Raw genomic sequence first — 16,629 nt, forward strand, 5'->3', positions numbered from 1 at the left:
ATATTTTAATGTATTCTTTTTTTCTAATGGCAAACTAGAACGATGTTCAAACCTCTTGAGAAACTAAGGCCCTCTATTTAAACCCAGAACGAACGACGAACTCTTATTTATGGCACTTTACACCTAGGACATCGATCTGTTTTTTATCGCCCTCCGTTGTTGTTTCAGCCCAGTTAACACTAGCTAACAAACACAGACCCCACTTTGTGATTCTTTTCATCTGCTAAACACTTTTCCATGACTCTACATCCCAACTCACTGCCCACTTTCTCTATATTTAGGACTGCTTGCCATTCCGTTTTTGTCCGACGAAGTCTGCTTAGAGCACACAAAAGCTTACATTTTGAATAAAACTTAGATCCAAGCGGGCGGCCGTGTTGGTCTCAAGCAGCTGAACAAAGCAGGAGTCAAGTGGCACCTTTAAGACCAACCACGTTTTATTCAGAACGTCAGCTTTCGTGTGCTCTCTAAGCACACTTCATCAGACGAGGTGAAGTGTGCTTAGGAAGTGTTTAAAAGGGCATGGAAGAAATTTAGATGTTATGTAGAGAAAGAATGGAATGTAAAAAGACATTGGACAATTTTTTTTAATAATGATTAAGTATTAGAAAAAGGTAGGATTTAGATTTTTATAGTTAAAGGTACCTTTATAAGTTAACTTTAAGTATATAACTTCGGTGGGAGTCTAGTAATGGAGGGAGGGGGGATTAGAAAATATCATATGGGTTAGAGATAGAGACGATATAAATGGATATTGTTACCATATGTTATCAATACAATTCTTTAAAACAAGGTAGTAGTAGTTCTTTATTCACGGTCATCCGACCAGCTTAATTTTAAAACAAGGAAATACCTGATCCCCTGATGAAGTGTGCTTAGAGAGCACACGGAAGCTGACGTTCTGAATAAAACTTGGTTGGTCTTAAAGGGGCCGCTTGACTCCTGCTTTGCACCCTTCCTCATGGAGGTTTCCAAGGGTCTGCAATCCCTCACCTTCCGCGCTGGTTTGTTTGTTTAACTTTTCCACTTGCAAATGCAGCCTCTGGGACCGCTTTGCCCGGGACACAGACCCGAGAGCACCAGCAATCCATTAGGAACACCAAATTCCATCAGTGTTCAATGAAGCATTAGGAATTCGAACAACCTCAAAAGGCACGTGGGTTAACCTTCTGCCAGGCCCTGGGGCGGATACGGGAGGAAAGCATGCTGAGTGAAGAAAGAAAATCATGTGGCTTTGAAGGCGAAAAAAACCCCCAAGATTCTTCTTTTCACAAGGGACTTAAAAATGGCAGGAGGGTAAAGAGTGCAGGAGAGGACAACTCAACATTCCTCGACCCGGGGGAAGGGGCATTACATCACTCCAAGGGTATATAGGGGTTATCTCATTGAATACAATGTCCCTCCTTTGTCTTAACCAAGGAGCTGCCCTCTGACCCCCTCCTCTCTCACACTTTGTCCTCTCCCTTTCTCCATATGGCTTTCCTGTGGATTGAAGGTCCTCATCCTTCCACACATGTCATGCCAGACAAGCTGGCCCCCTGTGATAGGGAAGGAACCCTTTAGGTTAGGCTTCTTTCTCTCCTTTCGCCTGCAACCTGAATGTGAACTGGATCTACCTGAATAAATGTAAGTTTAAAAAGGACAAGGGAGTCCCCTGTGCAAGCACCAGTCGTTTCCGACTCTGGGGTGACGTCGCATCACGTTTTCACGGCAGACTTTTTACAGGGTGGTTTGCCATTGCCTTCCCCGGTCATCTCCACTTTCCCCCCAGCGAGCCGGGTACTCACTACACTGACCTCGGAAAGATGGAAGGCTAAGTCAACCTTGAGCCGGCTACCTGAACCCAGCTTCCTCTGGGATCGAACTCAGGTCGTGAGCAGAGCTTAGGACTGCAGTACTGCAGCTTTACCATTCTGCGCCACGGGGCTCTTCAAATGTAAGTTTGCCTCTCTTTTTTCCCCCCCAATATAATTCTTGGTAGATTCATTTCCTGTACTCAGTACGACTGGGTGAAACTCTGCTCTATTTACTAAATATCCCAATAAAGAAAAGCAGCCTAGCCTAATCTCACTTTCTCTCTGCGCTATTAGCTTCCCAAGCGCAAGGGTTATGTATGTACGCTTCCGCCCACAGTCTAACCAATTCGCTTGCCGTTCTTTGAGATCTTGGATAGTAATGAGAACTTATTAGCCGTAATTCTTTCATCAGAAATTAAGAGCTTCTCTCCTTCAACCCTGATCCTGAAGACACACATGGACAAATTGGATCTTAAAAATTTAAAAAGGTAAAGGTAGTCCCCTGCGCAAGCACCAGTCGTTTCGGACTCTGGGGTGATGCAGACTTTTGACGGGGTGGTTTGCCATTGCCTTCCCCAGTCATCTGCACTTCTCCTCCCGGCAAGCTGGGGACTCATTTTACCGACCTCGGAAGGATGGAAGGCTGAGCCAACCTTGAGCCAGCTACCTGAACCCAGCTTCTGCCGGGATCGAACTCAGGTCGTGAACAGAGCTTTGGACTGCAATACTACAGGTTACCACTCTGCGCCACGGGGCTCCTTTTAAAAATTTATATTCTACTCAAATTTGTTCATCGCGTCTGTGCCTTGTTTTCTTAAAAAAAATATATAGTTTTATCGTTTTTAATAAAATAACAAAATCACAGCAGTGCGTCTAGAGTATAATAGTATTTACAATCTTATAAGGCAGGGGTGGCCAACAGTAGCTCTCCAGATGTTTTTTGCCTACAACTCCCATCAGCCCCAGCCATTGCCCATGCTGGCTGGAGCTGATGGGAGTTGTAGGCAAAAAACATCTGGAGAGCTACCGTTGGCCACCCCTGTTATAAGGAATAGTAAGCATAAATACAAAGTTACACATAAAAGAACAGGTTCTAATGTATTTACCAGATTTGTAGTGCTGTAACTATGTCTGGAATCTCTTTTAGAGAATTTAAGTATTCTAGTATAGGATACCACATTGATGTAAAATCATTATTGTCATCAAACCCATATATTTTTCTCATATCCATTAATTTATCCATAATGTATATGTCCCATAATTTGGTATGCCAAAGAGTTAAAGTTGGACCTTGTTCCAACTTCCATTTAATAGAGATAGCTGTTTTAGCTGCAAAATTGATATTAATTTTTTTTTAGTGAAAATGCTTTACTCATGTTTGTTCTTAAATTCAACAATAATGCTGCTGGTTTTAGAATAAGCGACTGACCAGTTATATCTTTTACACTTTTTAACACCTGATTCCAAAACTGCTGTATTTTAGGGCCATGTATCCAACAATGTAAAGCCAACCTGTTTACACTGTTTCCAACAATGAGACTGTGAGTCTTTTGCTATATGAGACAGCTGTAGAGGAAGGTACCAAAATGTCATAATTTTGAATGTCGGAAGCTTAAGTGTAGTTACAGTAGCTTTATTCTAATAGTTACCCCATATCATCTCCCATATATCAGGACTCAATTGCGTCTCACGCTCTTTTCGCCATGTTTAAATGAAAGAGATTTTATCTTCTTGAGATATTTTAAATTTTGATATATCTTTATCTGTGCCCCATTTTGGGAACAATCCCGTCCAAAACGACCAAAGGGTGCAAAATTCAGCAAGCAAGCTACAGCAACCGGAGGCTAGAGACTAGAAATAAAACTTAGAGGTTAAGGCCAGGCTGTGTCTGCTGCAGAGGAAAGAGACATTCCTCATGGGACATAGAGTGCAGTCTCCCAGAGGTCTCAAATCCCTTTCAAAAAAATAAAGGAACAAATTTCTAGCCCTCCTGGATGTACAGAAATGCTAGAAAACATGCGAGCAAGGGGCACCAAACCCTAAGAAGCTCAAAGCAGACACTATCACACGGATCCCCAACAGGGCACCCACCATCACTTCTGGTGCCCACCAGGTGGGGATTTTGGCCAGCAAGGCTTTCGACTGGCCATCAAAAATTCGATAGGCCCTGAATTTGAAAAATATTGCTTTGGGCAGCAGCCGCCACTAGAGCAGAAGGATCGTCACTGTGTGACTGGAGGTGAGTGGCGGCAGCCATTTTGTGGCGAGCTTCATCTCCTGTGGCAGCCATTTGATGGAGGCCATTTTGTGGGTACCCCCCACAACACCAGGTCAGAATTCCAAAGGTGGCCACAGGCTCAAAATGGTTTGAGGACCTCCACCCTAAAATGAGGTGGATGCGTGGCTTCATCTCCTGTGGCAGCCATTCTCCTGTGGAAGCACCTGCCTCACCCCTCACACGGGAGTAACACCTCCTCATTCCCCTGGCATATCCTCAGAAGAGGCCTTCGCCCTTTCTTTCTGAAGGGAAAGTCTCTTGGGAAGGGCATGCCTCTACCATCGGATGCACAAACCTTCTCTTGAAACCTCACATAACCGACTGCATGACTTTTCTTGAAATGGAGCGCAAACTCAGATTCTTTACCGTCACACTTTAGCCCTTGGCGCACCAGGCCGAAAAGCATCTCCCCGCAGTGGTCGCAAAAGGCCGGAGCCCGGTAGGAGTGCACGTTGAGGGCATGCGGGCGGATCTGGAAGTCCTCAAAGGTGGCGGAGGCTGGGGAAAGGGAGACAAGGGTAAGACGCGCAAGCCAGGCCTGGGTTCCGATTCTTGCACGGCTAAGCAGGTACCTCCAGTTGCCAACTGCGAGCCTAATCTAATCTCACAGAGACGCTACCCGCTGAGAAGATGACATGAGAACGGACATAAGAACATAAGAGAAGCCATGTTGGATCAGGCCAATGGCCCATCCAGTCCAACACTCTGTGTCGCATAGTGGCCAAAATATATATATATATGTATACACTGTAGCTAATAGCCACTGATGGACCTCTGCTCCATATTTTTATCCAATCCCCTCTTGAAGCTGGCTATGCTTGTAGCCGCCACCACCTCCTGTGGCAGTGAATTCCACATGTTAATCACCCTTTGGTTGAAGAAGTACTTCCTTTTAGGACACATAGCACCTCAGCCTCAAGTCTGTACCTGGGCCCCAGTGCAGATGGAAAGGAGGCATTCTGCACTTGCTCAGAGGCACCCTTCTCTATGGCTGTTTCACACATCCTTGCCTGGGGTGCTGCCATTCTGAAGCGGGTTCTGCCCCCCACCCCCCACCCCACAAGTTAATACAGGGGACATTCGTGGAACAAAATCCCACAAAGTCTGTGCTGGGTTAAGGGCCATCCAGTCGCTACCAATTCATGGTGACCCTCCAAAACATCCAGTTTGGTCATTTTAGCTTCCAGGAAGAATTCAGGACTGATTCGATCTAGAACCTGTTTGTTTGTCTTTTTGGCAGTCAACTGCCTCAGGGAAGCTTACATTCTGAGTAAAACTTAGTTGGTCTTAAAGGTGCACTAGTCTACTAATTTGTTCTATTGCTTCAGACCAACACGGCTGCCTACTGGGATCTATCTGCTTTCTTCCTGTCAGCTTTCTTCATTTCCGGCTTTCACACCCAATGGAGAACGTTCTGGAAGGAATTATCTTGTGCGCCAGGAATGCAGCCTTCCACTGAAGGATCTTTTCTAGCTCCTTCACAGCTGCCCTTCCCATACTTCCAAATTTGAGTCCCACTAACGCCTCATACGAACGGCTTTATAAAGGTGGCGGCTGGAGCACTCTTCCAATTACAACTGGTCCCTGGATGACAGAGACCAATTCCCCATGAAGAAATGGCTCCTTTGGAGGATGGATTCTATGGTATTATACCCTCCCTTTCCTCCCCAAGGGAGGAGCCTCAGCCAATGGAGAAAACAGAGGTTTTGCTCTGTAGTTCCAGTGTGATCGAGCAAGACTGGCAAAGCAAGCTGTGATGCGGAAGGAAGCGAGAGAGAGGGAGAAGGAAGCAGATGACAGCCAGTTGTTCAGGGCCCCCGGGCCCCCTTCCCCAAACCCCGTCTTCCATAAACTCTACCCCCTACAATCTCCAGGTACTTCCCAACCCAAAGATGGCAACCCTAGCCCCTTCCATTCTCCCATTCCACTGTCCTCTGATCTAACCAAGAGCCATCTGACTCAGGGGTGTCAAACTCATATGTTATGAGGGCCGGATCTGACATAAATGAGATTTTGTTGGGCCAGCCCATGTCGGGCCGGGCCATGTGTGTACCTATTTAAGATTAGGTAGCAGAGAAAATTTATAAAGGACACAGACAAACACGACTAAAGATTTTTTTTTTAAACCTTAAAACATTAGCAATAAATTGTTGGTCTTAAAGGTTCTTTCTTTGTATTTCTCCCATGGGATCCAGGGAACTGGGCAAAGGAAGCTCTGGCTCTTTCCTTCCTTCTCCAGGAGATGAGGAGAGAGAGGAGCCTCAGCCAATAGAAGGAAGAGAGGCTTGGCTCAGTAGCTCTGCTCTGCGATTGAGAAGGCCTGACAAAGCAAGCTCCCCCTCCTCCCCAAGGGAGGAGCCTCAGCCAATGGAGAAAACAGTCTTTACTCCGTAGCTCTGCTGTGTGATTGAGCAAGCCTGGCAAAGCGAGCTGTGATGCAGAAGGAAGCTAGAGAGAGGGAGAAGGAAGCAGACAAGAGCCAGTTGCTCATGGGCCTGATAGGAGCCCTCCAGGGGCCTGATTCAGCCCCCGGGCCACAAGTTTGACACCCCTGGTCTGAATGGTTTCTAGTTTGGTCTCTGCCCTGTTCCACAGTTCCTGACATCCCTGGGGATTATCCAACCCATCCACAGTTATCGCCTCAGGCCACGAGTCATCACAGAGCAGCCATCGGGCTTCCTCCACCTGGGTCTGTGGGACCAAAACCCTCTGCAGCAACTCAGCGCTCTGACGTCAACAACTGAGAGCCTCCATACCGGCCCGCAAGTTCTCAAGGAGGCCAAATGAGAAATCCAGGGCCCAATCTCCCCCAGGCTCTGGGGCCGAGCTCCCCTTTCCCAACCCACTTACCCGAGAGGACAACCTCCACCAGGTCTCCCTCCTGGATGTCACCGGCCGCTCGGACCAGCTGTAGGATGTTAGCGGACGAGGGGTCATGTTTGAACAGCAGGATCTTGTCGTAGAGGCCATAGAAGCCGCACTCTGGAAACTGCAGAGGAAGGGGGAGAGAGGGGGAGAAGACATTGGATTTATATCCTGCCCTCCACTCCAAATTTCAGAGTCTCAGAGCGGCTCACAATCTCCTTTATCTTCCTCCCCCACAACAGATACCCTGTGAGGTGGGTGGAGCTGAGAGAGCTCTCACAGCAGCTGCCCTTTCAAGGACAACTCTTGAGAGAGCTATGGCTGACCCAAAGCCACTCTAGCAGGTGCAAGCGGAGGAGTGGGGAATCAAACCCAGTTCTCCCAGGTAAGAGTCCGTGCACTTAACTACTACACCAAACTGGAAGAAGAAGAAGAAGAGTGGAGGAGGAGGTGGTGATGGAGAAGGAGAAGGAGAAGGGAGAAGGGAGAAGGAGGAGAAGGAAGAAGAAGGGAGAAGGAAGAAGAAGGAGGACAGTGTGCGATTGCAATAAAAAAGGCCAAAACCATGCTGGGAATTATTAGGAAGGGAATTGAAAATAAATCAGCCAGTATCATAATGCCCCTGTATAAATCGATGGTGCGGTCTCATTTGGAGTACTGTGTACAATTCTGGTCACCTCACCTCAAAAAGGATATTATAGTGCTGGAAAAAGTGCAGAAAAGGGCAACTAGAATGATTAAAGGTTTGGAACACTTTCCCTATGAAGAAAGGTTAAAACGCTTGGGGCTCTTTCGCTTGGAGAAATGTCGACTGAAGGGTGACATGATAGAGGTTGACAAGATGATGCATGGGATAAAGAAGGCAGAGAAAGAAGGACTTTTCTCCCTTTCTCACAATACAAGAATGAAATTGCTGAGCAGTCAGGTTAAAACGGATAAAAGGAAGTACTTCTTCACTCAAAGGGAGATTAACACGTGGAATTCACTGCCACAGGAGGTGGTGGCGGCCACAAGCATAGACAGCTTCAAGAGGGGATTGGATCGTGTGGAGCAGAAATCCATCAGTGGCTATTAGCCACAGTAGATTGTTGGAACTCTCTGTCTGGGGCAGTGGTGCTCCATATTCTTGGGGGGGGCACAGTGGGAGGGCTTCTAGTGTCCTGGCCCCACTGGTGGACCTCCTGATGGCACTTGGGGGTTTTTTTGCCACTGTGTGATACAGAGTGATGCACTGGAGGGGCCATTGGCCTCATCCAACATGGCTTCTCTTATGTTCTTCTGTGACACAGAGTGTTGGACTGAATGGGCCATTGGCCTAATCCAACATGGCTTCTCTTATGTTCTTATGCTCTTAACCAGGAAAGAAATCTCGGAAACTGGAAAAAAGAATGAATACTTGAACGCCTAATGAATACAAACTCATTTGTATGGACTTCACCACCAAGGCAGAGAGGCTGGGCCGGCTCAGGGGAAACCCAGGTTCAAAGCCTTTGCTATTCTGCAGAGCAAACCGCCCTTCCCAACTTTGGTCACAAGTGAATGCTTCTAAATAAGCACCGAGAACTGCTTCAGCAGGCAGGCGGCTTTTTGACCTCAACCGGCGCACCATGCACAAGCAACGTGCCCCAACCCATCAGCAAAGGAACACCTGCATTTCAAGAGAGGGTTATCTTCTTCTTCTTCTGTTTTTCAAGAAAGTCTACACAGGGGACAGATCGAGCTTTCTGGTTCTCAAGCAGCTGCTATGCAAATCCAGACTGTTATTTTTAACAGTCGTTGGAGACATTCGCTGGTTCCAGCTGACCTCCGACCTCTCCCTTCCTTCCTTCCTGCTGCCAACGGAGTCTTTTATATTCAGTACGTGCTGAAAGGAGACGGTGCTTCGTTCCCTCCCCCTCCCCAGGAGATATCACGTGTGCAAGAACAAAGTGATCGTCCGAACTGGCTGCGTAGAGCGACCTCCAGAGATCTCCCAAGATTACAACTGATCACCAGATTACATAAAGATGGCCTAAACTGCTTCTTTATTACTATCTTTATTACTACCACTTATTTATTACTGATCCATCCCACATTTAGCCCACTTCTGGAGAAAAGGGCTGCTTTGGAAAGTGGACTGCGTGGCGAAGAGGAAGAAGAGGAAGGAGGAGAAGAAGGAAGGAGAAGGTGGGGGGGAAGAAGACTGCAGATTTATACCCCAGCCTTCTCTCTGAATCAGAGTCTCAGAGCAGCTTACAATAGCCTGTATCTTCTTCCCCCATAACAGACAACCTGTGAGGTGGGTGGGGCTGAGAGGGCTCTCACAGCAGCTGCCCGTTCAAGGACAACCTCTGGCAGAGCTATGGCTGACCCAAGGCCATTCCAGCAGCTGCCCTTTCAAGGACAACCTCTGCCAGAAATATGGCTGACCCAAGGCCATTCCAGCAGGTGCAAGTGGAGGAGTGGGGAATCAAACCCGGTTCTCCCAGATAAGAGTCTGCCCTTTCAAGGACAACCTCTGCCAGAGCTATGGCTGACCCAAGGCCATTCCAGCAGCTGCAAGTGGAGGAGCGGGGAATCAAACCCAGTTCTCCCAGATAAAAGTCCGTGCACTTAACCACTACACCAAACTGGCTCTCTTCTGTACCCTACCAAGGTCCTTTCCTTCCCTAAACTCCACTCCCCCAGGCTACAGTCTCAAATCTCCAGGTATTTCTGGCCATTCTGAGCCCTCCTATTGCTGCAATAGCTGCTGGCATCCAAGAGAGGATTCCTTTTGGTCATGTGCTGAGAGAACCACTGCTCAAGGTCATCGTCCCTCAGAATTCAAAGCCCCAAGCTGAACAAACAGCAAGGTGGCCGCCACACCTGCTTGCGGGCTTCCCAGAGGTATCTGACCGGCTGTCGTTGGCAACGGGATGCTGGAATGGATGGGCTTTGGGAGAACCCAGCAGCCCTGACAACCAGTCAAACGTGAGGCAGGCTTTATTCAACAGGGTGGTTGCTAAGGACACTTAACACAGGATTGCGCTTTCACACACACTGAAGAATTGCACTTTCAACGCTCTTCCATAGAATCGTAGAGTTGGGAGGGACCTCCATCTAGTCCAACCCCCTGCACAATGCAGGAAACTCACAAATATCTCTCCACCTACACCTCCAACAAAACCTGCTCCACACCCAGAAGACGCTCCCCCCACTCAAAAAAAAAACAACTCTCCAGGATCCCTGGCCAAACTAGAGAAAAACTGCTGATTGACCCCAGTGTAGCAGTTAGTATCTCCCTGGGCGGGTAAGAAAAGGCCACAAGAACTAAACATTGATGAAACCCTTCCTGCTCTCCTTCTCATGACCTGCCTAAGGATATAGACAAGCTGAAACGGGTCCCGAGGAGGGTGATGAAGATGGTGAGGGGTCTGGAGACAAAGTCCAATGAAGAAAGGTTGAAGGAGCTGGGCCTGTTTAGCATGGAGAGGAGACAGCTGAGAGGTGATAGGATCACCATCTTCAAGTACTTGAAGAGCAGTCATATAATTATAGAGGATGGTGTGGAATTGTTTTCTGTGGCCCCAGAAGGCAGGACCAGAACCAATGGGTTGAAATTAAATCAAAAGAGTTTCTGGCTCAACATTAGGAAGAACAGGCTTTCTCGGGAGGTGGTGGGCTCTCCTTCCTTGGAGGTTTTTCAACAGAGGCTGGATGGCCATCTGAAAGCAATGAAGATCCTGTGGATTTAGGGGGAGGGATTTGTGAGTTTCCTGCATTGTGCAGGGGGTAGGACTAGATGACCCTGGAGGTCCCTTCCAACTCTATGTTTCTAAGAAAGGTTGAAGGAGCTGGGGATGTTTAGCCTGGAGAGGAGGCGGCGGAGAGGTGATAGGATCACCAAGTCCTTGAAGGGCTGTCATCTAGAGGATGGTGTGGAACTGTTTTCTGTGGCCCCAGAAGGTAGGACCAGAACCAATGGGTTGAAATTAAATCAAAAGAGTTTCCCGCTCAACATTTGGAAGAACTTTCTGACCATTAGAACGGTTCCTCAGTGGAACAGGCTTCCTCGGGAAGCGGTAGGCTCTCCTTCCTTGGAGGTCTTTAAACAGAGGCTAGTTGGGTCATCTGACAGCAATGAAGATCCTGTGAATTTGGGGGAGGTGTTTGTGGGTTTCCTGCATTGTGCAGGGGTTGGACTAGATGACCCTGGAAGTCCCTTCCAACTCTATGATTCTATTATTCTAATTCACAGAATCAGCATTGTTCTCAGATGGCCATCTAGCCTCTGCTTAAAAACCTCCAAAGGAGGAGAGCCCACCACCTCCCGAGGAATCCTCTTCCACTGAGGAAATGCTCTGTCGGGAAGTTCTTCCTGATATTTTGTCGAAAACAGGCGGGCTTCTCGTTTTCCTGTTTCTTCCGGACTTTCTTCCTGTTTTGGCAAATTTTGCTCCCTCTAGTGGCCAATTTAATATTACACCAGTTTATGTCCAGCGTAAAAATCACGTTTAAATATACAGGGATATAGCCCGGATATAAACCTGTGTGATATCAAACTGACAACCAGAGGGACCAAAACACATAACAGGGAATATCCCAAACCCAAAAAAACCAACAGGAATTTACAAGCAAGGAAAATGAGAAAAGCAGGAAACAGAAAAATCCACTTACAAACTATCGTTCAAGTGGATTGAAAGTGCAATGTTTAGTATCTGTGAAAGAACGTCTTAATTCAAGGGACTGATGTCTGATTCATGATCTTCTCAAAATCTAACCACTCCCCCCCCTCCCTACCCAAGAAGTCCAATGGAAATTCTGCTGTCTACATTCTCACCAGCATGGGGAACAATATCATACTAGTCTACCATTCGTGTTTTCTACCTCCTCGTGCCTTTCTTCATTGCTGACCATTCAGACTGCTCCACGGGGCAGAGAATTCAACAGTAAACTACAATTTCAAGGCCTTTAGGGGGAAACTGCCACTGTGTAATGCTTATAAAATGGATTTTAAGTTTGTAGCAGAGATGGACCCCAAAGAGGTAAAACGAAAAGCTACATTCCTATTCACCGCCAGAAACCTATTGTACGGCTCGGGAGTCACGCAGTTCACTCCTGATAAAGGCCAGGGTTTCTGGGAATCCACTCGCCTCCCAATGTCCCTTCAGTGAGCACTGGTGCCGTGCGAAAACCCAGTCTCCCCCCCCCCCACAAATGAAGCGATCTGAGTTGAGATTCATTCACAAATAAATCCGGCTGCAGCGGGAAGGCCTCGAGCAAAACTGACCCCGCCTCCGCCTTCCGTAGATGGGCAGCGACATCATTCTGAGGGCGGGAAGATGAACACATATGGGGATTTCCCCAATGCTGCTAGCACTACAGCTGGCAGGTACGGGGAAATCCCAGATGCATGGCTATCGCCAGATAGCAAAGACCCCTTCCGTAATCCTAAATTGAAGAAAGCGGGCTGGCTGGCAAGGTTAACTGGACTCTTGGATGGCAAGAATTGTCTTCCCGCTGTCCCGGGAACTGGCAGAGAGACCCGTAAAGTCACCTGAATCAAGAAATCCTAGTCATAGAGCCATCGAGTCAGAAGGGACGTCCAAGGTCATCAAATCCAACCCCCTGCACAATGCAGAAAATTCACAAATACTCCCTCCCTCACACACACACACACACAGTGACTCCTACTCCAGTTCGGTGTAGTGGTTAAGTTTGGTGCAGTGAGCCAGTTTGGTTAGTGTGTGGACTCTTATCTGGGAGAACCGGGTTTGATTCCCCCACTCCTCCACTTGAAGCTGCTGAAATGGCCTTGGGTCAGCCAGAGCTCTCGCAGAGCTGTCCTTGAAAGGGCAGCTTCTGGGAGAGCTCTCTCAGCCCCACCCACCTCACAGGGTGTTTGTTGTGGGGAAAGACGATAAAGGGGATTGTAAGCCACTCGGAGTCTCCGATTCAGAGAGAACGGTGGGGTATAAAACTGCAATTCTTCTTCTTCTCCATACTCAGAAGACGGCAACAAATAAAACCCTCCAGGAACCCTGGCCAAACTGGAGATTGGCATTTCCGTGGGCGTGTAAGAAAGGGCCCACAAGAACTTAGCCCTGATGCAACCCTTTCTGCCCTCCTTCTCATGATCTGCCTAGGTTCACCAAATCAGCATTGTTAGTTAGCCGTGGGATCCAATAGCCATAGGACCCAATTCGCATATAGTTGCATATGGGGCAAGTTCGAAGGAAGGGAAAGTATATTTAGTTCTTAGGGGATGAAGGGGGGGCAAGTGTACCCTCTTCAGAAGCATTCCTCCTTCTCTCCCACGTAGGAAGGGGAAAGCATCTTCCAAAATAATGTTCCCCATCTGCAGATTCTATATGTAGCTGTGTTCAACATTCAAAAGGACTGGTCTCTCAAATCATAAAATCCTAGAGTTGGAAGGGACCTCCAGGGTCATCTAGCCCAACCCCCTGCACAATGCAGGAAACTCACGAACACCTCCCCCTAAATTCACAGGATAGAATCCTAGAATCACAGAGTTGGAAGGGACCTCCAGGGTCATCTAGTCCAACCCCCTGCACAATGCAGGAAGCTCACAAACACCTCCCCCTAAATTCACAGGATAGAATCCTAGAATCACAGAGTTGGAAGGGACCTCCAGGGTCATCTAGTCCAACCCCCTGCACAATGCAGGAAGCTCACAAACACCTCCCCCTAAATTCACAGGATAGAATCCTAGAATCACAGAGTTGGAAGGGACCTCCAGGGTCATCTAGCCCAACCCCCTGCACAATGCAGGAAACTCACAAACACCTCCCCCTAAATTCACAGGATAGAATCATAGAATCACAGAGTTGGAAGGGACCTCCAGGGTCATCTAGCCCAACCCCCTGCACAATGCAGGAAGCTCACAAACGCCTCCCTCTAAATTCCCAGGATCTTCATTGCTGTCAGATGGCCATCTAGTCTCTGTTTACAAACCTCCAAGGAAGAAGAGCCCACCACCTCCTAAGGAGGAAGCTTGTTCCACTGAGGAACTGCTCTAACGGTGAGGAAGTTCTTCCTAATGTTAGTTGTAAACTTCTCTGATTTAATTTCAACCCGTTCGTTCTGCTCCTACCTTCTGGGGCCACAGAAAACAATTCCACACCATCCTTTAGAGGACAGCCCTTTCAGTACTTGAAGATGGTGATCCTATCGCCTCTCAGCCTCCTCCTCTCCAAGCTAAACATGCCCAGCTCCTTCAACCTTTCCTCACAGGACTTGGTCTCCAGGCCCCTCATAATCTTCGTCGCCCTCCTCTGGACTTGTTCCAGCTTGTCTATATCCTTCTTAAAATGTGGTGCCCCAAACTGAACATAATACTCTAGATGAGGTCTTACCAGAGCAGAGTAAAGCAGTCCTCCCATTTATGAAATGCTGAAAATGCAGCATTGCTAGAAAACGCGGATTTGTGTAGTGCCAAAGGTAAAAAGGTAAAAGAGCCCCGTAGGGCAGAGTGGTAAAGCTGCAGTGCTGCAGTCGGAGCCCTCTGCTCACGACCTGAGTTCGATCCCGGCAGCAGCTGGGTTCAAGTAGCCGGCTCCAGGTTGACTCAGCCTTCCATCCTTCCGAGGTCGGTCAAATGAGTCCCCAGCTTGCTGGGGGGAAAGTGTCAATGACTGGGGAAGGCAAGGGCAAACCACCCCGTAAAAAGTCTGCTGTGAAAACATTGTGAAAGCAACCTCACCCCAGAGTCGAAAACGACTGGTGCTTGCACAGAGGACCTTTTCTTTCCTATAGTCTTTAAATGAGCCCCGTGGCGCAGAGTGGCAAAGCTGCAGCGCTGCAGACGAAGCTTTCTGTTCATGACCTGAGTTCGATCCCAGCGGAAGCTGGGTTCAGATAGCCAGCTCGAGGTTGACTCAGCCTTCCATCCTTCTGAGGTCGGCAAAATGAGGACCTAGGTTGCTGGGGGGAAAGTGTAGATGACTGGGGAAGGCAAGGGCAAACCATGTCTGCCATGAAAACGTCATGAAAGCAACGTCACGCCAGAGTCGAAAACGACTGGTGCTTGCACAGGGGACTACCTTTAAAAAAAGGTAACTAAAGCTACCAATCTCAAGTCCCAACCAAGACAGTGTCCCAGACATCGAGAGTTTGGGTATCACCATCTATCCGCTCAGTCTCTTTGTAAAAAGGCAACGAAAACACCAGAAGAGCAGGTCTGAGCCGACCCACGCACATAGTTTCCCGCAGTGACTCACTGGATGCACCCAGGAATCTCACAAGCGAAGCATGAAAACAAAAGCCACTGCCCTCCCACGTAACTTGATGTCCGGAGAGGTACACTGCCTTTGCACATGGAGGTTCCGGGCTTGCTGCAAGGGGTTAACGAAGACGGCAGAGCCAAGCAGCTCCCGCACAGGCAGCCAGCGAGGCGGGAGTTAACCTCGCTCTCCCTTCTCCACCCACAGAAGTGATCCTGACGGGCAGGAAATGGCTTCATAATAGGAGGCAATAAACTCCAGGAGAGGGAGCTGGCGGTGACTCAGCCTGAGGGTTGGGGTGGGGGGGCAGCCCACTATTCAGCGCCAGGGCAGGCCAAGCAAGGCGTGTTGGCGAGAAAAGTGGTTCCCAGCACCGCTGGGGCTCCAGGCACCAAAAACCACGGAATGCTCACTGCGGCAATGTAAGAACATAAGAGAAGCCATGTTGGATCAGTCCAATGGCCCATCCAGTCCAACACTCTGTGTTACAGTGGCCAAAAAACCAAGGTGCCATCAGGAGGTCCATCACCGGAGCCAGGACACTAGAAGCCCTCCCACTGTGCCCCCCTCCCCAAGCACCAAGAAGACAGAGCATCACTGCCCCAGACAGAAGAACATCAGAGAAGCCATGCTGGATCAGGCCAATGTCCCATCCAGTCCAACACTCTGTGTCACACAGTGGCCAAAAACCAGGTGCCATCAGGAGGTACATCAGAGGGGCCAGGACACTAGAAGCCCTCCCACTGTTGTGTCTACAAACATCAACAATACAGAGCATCACTGCTCTGGACATAAGAACGTAAGAGAAGCCATGTTGGATCAGGCCAGTGGCCCATCCAGTCCAACTCTCTGTGTCACACAGTGGCCAAAAACCACGTACCATCAGTAGGGCAAGGACACTAGAAACCCTCCCACTGTTGCCCCCCCAAGCACCAAGAATACAGAGTATCACTGCCCCAGACAGAGAGTTCCAACGATACGCTGTGGCTAATAGCCACTGATGGCCCTCTGCTTCATACGTTTATCCAATCCCCTCTTGAAGCTGACTATGCTTGTAGCTGCCACCACCTCCTGCGGCAGTGAATTCCACGTGTTAATCATCCTTTGGGTGAAGAGAGCCAGTTTGGTGTAGTGGTTAAGTGTGCGGAGTCTTATCTGGGAGAACCGGGTTTGATTCCCCACTCCTCCACTTGCACCTGCTAGCATGGCCTTGGGTCAGCCATAGCTCTGGCAGAGGTGGTCCTTGAAAGTCCTCTCACCCCCATCCACCTCACAGGGTGTCTGTTTTGGGGGAGGAAGGGAAAGGAGATAGTGAGCTGCTCTGAGACCCTTCGGAGTGGAGGGCGGGATATAAATCCAATATCTTCATCATCATCATCTTCTTCTTTTATCTGTTCTAACCCGACGGCTCAGCAATTTCACTGAGTGCCCAGGAGTTCTCGTATTGTGAGAAAGGGAGAAAAAGACTTCTTTCTCTACTTTCTCT

General features: G+C 48.5%; 1 protein-coding gene across 1 annotated transcript in view; it reads right to left on the reverse strand.

Annotated features, from left to right (window-relative positions):
- The window catches only part of PRKD2 (protein kinase D2), a 64,259-nt gene that overhangs the window by 35,732 nt on the left and 11,898 nt on the right, over positions 1-16,629 (reverse strand). The window contains exons 2-3 of the mRNA XM_060258257.1: positions 6,925-7,063; positions 4,441-4,572 (exon numbers count right to left, since the gene is read on the reverse strand). Coding sequence (XP_060114240.1) covers positions 4,441-4,480 — 40 coding nt within the window. The 5' untranslated portion in view covers positions 4,481-4,572; positions 6,925-7,063. The remainder of the gene's footprint in view (positions 1-4,440; positions 4,573-6,924; positions 7,064-16,629) is intronic.

Source organism: Heteronotia binoei, chromosome 17, assembly GCF_032191835.1.
Source record: "Heteronotia binoei isolate CCM8104 ecotype False Entrance Well chromosome 17, APGP_CSIRO_Hbin_v1, whole genome shotgun sequence".
NCBI lineage: Eukaryota > Metazoa > Chordata > Lepidosauria > Squamata > Gekkonidae > Heteronotia > Heteronotia binoei.